This window comes from Pygoscelis adeliae, unplaced genomic scaffold (genome assembly GCF_000699105.1).
Source record: "Pygoscelis adeliae isolate BGI_AS28 unplaced genomic scaffold, ASM69910v1 Scaffold61, whole genome shotgun sequence".
NCBI classification, from domain to species: Eukaryota; Metazoa; Chordata; class Aves; order Sphenisciformes; family Spheniscidae; genus Pygoscelis; species Pygoscelis adeliae.
In genome coordinates, this window is record NW_008824010.1 from 2678015 (window position 1) to 2683902 (window position 5888).

Sequence of the window (5888 nt, forward strand, 5' to 3'; positions counted from 1 at the left end):
CGAGCGGCTGGGCAGCGGCGCAGACCTCATGCGTGACACCACCAGGGCAGGCTGCCACCCCCACCAGCCTCCCTCGCTAGCCAGGCCAGGAGCTCTTCCATGCAAGGAAGGGCTGAGAGTAAGTTTCCAGCCCACAATTTTCCAGCCACATGTTTTATGGCATGCAGGAGTCTCACCGTCGAACGCTTGCAAGCAAGAGGAGGGCTGAGCACCAACCTCACAGCAAGGCACTCGCAGCCTTGCTCCGGTGAGCAACCCTACAAAAACAAAGCAGGTCACCCCAGCCAGCGCTAACCCAGCAAGGGGACATGCTGGGAGGGGAAATACCGGCAGCAGTGAAAACTCCCCTACAGTGAGATGAATAGCATGAAGAGATGTTAAAGAAGCAAAGACTCTGCATGGAAGATGGTTGCTAGGAGCTCACCTCTTCCCACGGCTGCAACATCTGGGGCACGCAGAGACACGAAGTTGCTTTCACAGCTGCTGAGTTGCCCCCTCTCCCCTGGCCTCGGTCTGTGCCCGCCAGCAATTCCTTTCGGCTGTTTCAGCACATCCTCCTTCCCGCCTGCTCATTCGAACCCCGAGCAGCCCCCACGCCCCCGCTGCCACCTCCGATGCCTCGGTCCCTGGTGGGACGTACAGCTCCGTGCACGGCCCAGCGGGGCAGAGAGCAGTCCGGGGGCTGGGGGGGGACACCTCACTTCAGGCACCTCTACCCTGCTGGCAGCATTGCCCTGGGGACCAGCACCCTTCCCGGGAGCCTTCCCCAGCCCCATCCTGCCCCTCGCTTCCCAGGGACAGCCTGGGGCCATCCAGCCCCCGCCAACTCTTCCTGGGGGCACCATGGGTGCAGACTCTGCTGTGTCCATCCAACCCAGCTGCTCTCCTTGGGCTTTGTCCTCCCCCAGCTCCGCAGCCAAGGCAGGTACCGGCAGCCCCCCTGCGCCCCCCAACACAGCTCTGCCCAATAACTCCCACAGAAGGGCTGGGTGTTGCTTCCCCTTTAATTTACCACTTGTCGGGGGTGGGGGGGGGTGTTAAAAAAAAAATCAATAAATAAAACAACCTAGGATGCTTGAAGAGGATGAAAACCCTGAAACTGCAGTCTGCTGGTGGCTTGTCCCATTGCCAGAGGAGGGGAAGGGTGTCCCCAGCCCCTCTCTCCCCATCACCCCGTCCCAGCGCCACCAGGTCCAGGTGGGTTCAGATGCGGTGAGACGATGCTCCTCGAGAAGAAAATGAAACCAAAGGTCAGGACATGGTCATTCACAGTTGACTGGCAGACGAAACAACCCCCAGAGTCTGACACCCCCGGCTCTCCCGCTGGGAGGGACCTGTCCCACCTCCCTCGGCTATTGCAGAAGCTTTGAGAAAAAGCCACTCATTGCACATTGCATGTCTCAAACACGGCGGGGGGGAGACGACACCAGGTCACAAGCAGTCCCTGCACAGAGCCACTTGTCCTTTGCGGTAGTCGCGGCAGGGGCAGAGGCGCCGGTACTTGGTGTTGTAGCCCGCGCAGCTGAAGAGCAGCGGCTCCTTCTGGAGGTAGCACTCGTGGACGTTCTCGGCCACCGCCGGGTAGAGATGGTTCATCTCGTACTCGGTGCTGTCGCAGGTGATGCTGAGCCTGGAAACAAAGACAAAGGTGGGTCGGTTCAGGTGAGGAGGCTGCCTGGGGTTTCACTGAAGGGTTTTTAGTGCTGTTCTGTCCTTCTCGGGGAGGGTCCTTCACTAAGTGCTGAGCCAGATCTTTGTTGGTTGCACCAGCTATGTTTGGCACCCTTTGGCTAGACGTGAATCCTTGTCACCAGCCCAACACATCATGCAGGAAGGGGTGACACTTGCAACTCAACCCTGCAGCCCAGAGACCACCCCAACCCTTGCGTGGGCCATAGATGGCTCAGGATATCACACACAGAAATCCACCCAAATCTTTTATATCCCCCTGCCAACAGGTCTGTCCACTCTCCGTGGGCACCTCCCACAGCAGCTAATGTCCCCTGGAAGGGCACGAGTTCAACAGATGCCCATGTGTCCCCTGCTAGCCGGGATTAGCCAGCAAAACCCAGGTGGGCATCAGCCAATGCCTCGAGGCGCAGCAGAAATGACCACTGTGGATCTCCGCATCCCTCTCCTCCCACCCATGCCTGCGTCTGGAGACGGAGCGGCAGTGCTGGCATTGCCCTCCCTCCAACCCCTCTCAACCGGTGAGTGCCTGAGCCAGCTCATTTTAAGGTCTGGAGGGGGGCATGGAGGGGAGAGAGTGAAATCCAAGCCCCAGCTCTAATTTATCATATAAAAATGTCAGTGGGACTCACAGCACCTGCCTGACCAGCATGACAGCAATGGTAATGCTCGCATTTTAATTGCCCACAGAGCAGTACGGAGCCAGGTGGCAGATTTATACTCTATTAAAACTTCACCGCTGTGTGTTCAAAATGCAGTTTTATAGAGAAAGACATTAAAAAAAGAGAGAAAGGGAGAGAGCATGGAAGAGGTGGAGAGGAACAGGGTGGGAGGGAGGCGGAAACGTGCCTGGAAAGGCTATCGTTGCCTTCTGAAGCATGAAGCTGGTCAAAGCCAACACGTGCAAGCAACGGGCTGCTTTGCAGGCAGCGCCCTGCCTATATCGCCTTGGGCACGAAGGCACCTCAATGGGATTTCGGGAGGGAGGACACGAGGAAAATGGGTGCTGGGGATGGGGGGAGCAAAGGGAACATCATCTGACTGATGACGCCCACCACCAACTCGCTGAGAAGGTCACAACTCACTGGAGAAACACCTCCTTCTTGTTGAGGAACCTGAAGAAGGTGGGCTCGCAGACCAGCCCGTGCCGCCGGCACGTCTCGGTGCAGGCGTGCCGGGTCTCCGACACCCACACCTGCAGCGAGTCCACCGGTGGCCAGGCGCGGGGGTCCCGGATGGCGCTGGGGGACCACACCAGGTGAGTGGCGTTGGGGGACAGGGCCAACGGGCTCGGAGGGCTTTGCATAGCAGGACTCTTGGCCTTGGGAGGCAGAGGAGGAGATGAGGTGGTGCAGAAATCCTAGTGGGAGAGAAGACAATGGGTCAGTGCCCGGAAGGACAGGGCGAGACATTGGGGATGGGGAAGGGAGGCTGCTGGTGGGATAGGAGGACACTTGGGCTGCTGAGTTTGCTCCTCAGGTTGAGGTCACCTGCATGCATAGATGGCATCTCCTGCTGTAGGAGATGAAGGCACCGGCCACCTCTTCATCTCCCAGTGCTGCCTTACGCTCTGCAGCAGAAAGGCCTTGACCCAGCCCCAGCCACCCCCCCACCAGCCCCCCAGCATCTTTGGTTCATGACAAATCTCCTCCAGCCCCCATCTCCTGGTGCTCTCTGCAATTAGGCCACTGGCTGCACAGGGCTGGGACTTGGGGTGCCTGGCTGGGGAGCTGCATTGGGTCAACGGTTTCTCTTGCCCAGGGAAACAGGGACCAACCCATGGGAGAACAGGGATGATTCCCAGCAAGAACAGGGATGGTCTCCCAGGAGAACAGGGATGGTTCCCAGCAAGAACAGGGATGGTTCCCAGCAAGAACAGGGATGGTTCCCCAGGGAGGACGGTGATGCTCCCCAACCTGGTGCTGAATGTAGGCGTGGATCCGCTCCAGCATCCCCTCGCAGGTGTACTCGTAAGGCAGGTAAGGGTCCACCTGTGGAGGGGGAAGAGCAGAGCGCAGGCAGCAAGCAGGGACAGCCTTGCCCTCCCCCTGGGCCCGGTGGCCCGGGACAGCAGTGCCCTGGGCAATGGCTCTCCCCACCCGCTGAAGCCCACGACTCATCTCTGTCCACCAAAGCAAGCAGGGCAGAAAACTAGGACTGGAAAAACTTCACAAGCCATACAGCACTTGAGAGAAAGAGGATGAAGGATTAATCTGGGTTCAACCCGTGTATTGGTGAAAATGAAGTCACCCTGTTCCATTTTAGTCTCACTTTTCTTCATTTTTGGTAAGTTATAAAATAAAATCAGTTTTCATGCACTAGGTCACTTCCAATTAAAGTATGAACTGTTTCAGCCCAAGAAACACTCCGCAGCTGTGGGCAAGGGGGAGAGGTAATTTTAAAATACAGAGGCGGAGTTAGGACTGGTAAAGATGCCAAGCTAACCCAGAGCAAGAGCATCCCGGTGTGCCCTGGGTCTGGTCTGGCATCCCCTGTTCCTCTGCTCTCACGTGCTCCAACCTGGGCACGGTTCTGCCTGCTCAGAGAGGAAGGTCCAGGCTCTGCTGCCCCGGCGCTACGACCCACTAAACCCCCCGGCTGGTGAAAAGCCCAGGGCTGGGACTGGCTGTGCACAATACAGGAAAAAAAAAATCTCTCTTTTCCCACTGTCACTTCTCTGAGGGTTTGCTGCTCAGCGTGGATGGCTGCGTTGGGGTGGAAGCTGGTGTTTCTCCCAGCCTCCAAGGCTCGGTGGCCCCCACTGCCGCCGGCACAGGCTGGGACAGGGCAGGGAGGCAACAGCTGGCTGCACACCGGGACGGAGCAAATGCTGATGCCCACGTTGACGCCGGCACTGTCGCTGCACCCCCACGTTGATACTGATACCTGCTATTTATACAGATCTGGCAGCGCTTAAACCACGGGTGTATTTTTAGCGTGGGTTACGAAACGCTGCTGGTCTTCAGGAGACTTTTGCCTGCGCTCACTTCCCGACATCGCATTTCCCTGTCCCGAGGGTCACCCTTGGGTCCTGGCCTGGGAAATCCCCTCCTCTGCACAGCGGCTCAGCAGCATCCCCCAAACGAGCATGTCCCCTGCATGGCAGCAGCACAGGGTCCGGGGCGAGCAGGCAGGAGCAGGCAGCCGGGCTCGCCGCCCTCCAGCGGGGCCGGTGCGTGGCCATTGCCCCAGGGTCAGCGGTGATTATCCCCGTAGGAAGAGCATTGCCACGAGGGCTGCGTTACTGATGCACCCCTTCCCTCTGGAATAAATTATTTTTTCAGGAACTTTCTGCCCTGGGAAGACAGATTTTCCACACTCCCTTATTTTTCCGGAGAGACGTTACATGACCCGCAGGAGATGGGGCTGGTCTTGGGACCCCTCTTTCCCCTGCGCATCTCTGCAGAGCTTCATGCAAAAGAAGGATTATAAGCAAAAATACTCCAAAGATAATTCATCCGGAAAACACTGTTTCTTCTATTTTCTGAGCTCTGCCCCTCCAAAATAGCTATCTCCTTTTGAAGTACCTGTCAAACCCGTGCTCAAAGGCTCAGACTGCTGAGAAGATCCCTCTAAGCATCTCCCTGCCATAAATATCCCACCTGAGATCTCAGCCAGGCTGGAAATCACAGCTGCTCTGTCTAATTACAGATGTGCACGCTAATCAGGGCTGACACAATGACAGGCGCTGATCCTGCCTCCGAATTGCTGATGAGCACTGGGGCAGAGTACTCCACAAAGCTAGACTCTGCCCGTCTCAGTCGCACAAAGCCTGTGCCAGGCTGGGTGCTGGGTGCTGCCTGGCACCTATTCAGGGGAGACAAACCTCCCCTCACTCAGCATCACCAACGCTCGCTCTCACCTTACCGCTGCTTTCATGGCCGTAACGCTGAGGGGCTTTTCCCAGGACCCCGTTACACCAGGCATAGTGCAGACCTAATTCTGTAAAACAGCCTCTTTCCCCGCAAAACACCGCCGTTGCACCCGCTGGGGTGCAGCACGTCCACAGCGGGACGGAGGCAGAAAACCTCCTTGCACCTGCACGTGTGCCCAGAGGTGATGCTCCGGGCGCAATCCCACCTGCCCGCAGGCTCCCGGGAGCCCTGTCGGGTCAAAGCGCATCAGAGGACCCCGGCCAGACCCCACTGCAGCCCCCGCTCCTCCAACCCCAACATCTCCATGTGCCCCCCTCCCCCCAA

The 5888-nt window shown here is 57.9% G+C and overlaps 1 protein-coding gene across 1 annotated transcript in view; it reads right to left on the reverse strand.

The window, feature by feature from the left end:
• Positions 1–986: 986 nt before the first annotated feature.
• Positions 987–5888, reverse strand: part of MGAT5B (mannosyl (alpha-1,6-)-glycoprotein beta-1,6-N-acetyl-glucosaminyltransferase, isozyme B) — a gene marked incomplete at its 5' end in the record, with an annotated part of 44778 nt that continues 39876 nt past the window's right edge. Inside the window, 3 exons of the mRNA XM_009326532.1 lie at positions 987–1630; positions 2775–3049; positions 3606–3680. Of these exons, the coding sequence (XP_009324807.1) occupies positions 1432–1630; positions 2775–3049; positions 3606–3680 (549 nt within the window). The remainder of the gene's footprint in view (positions 1631–2774; positions 3050–3605; positions 3681–5888) is intronic.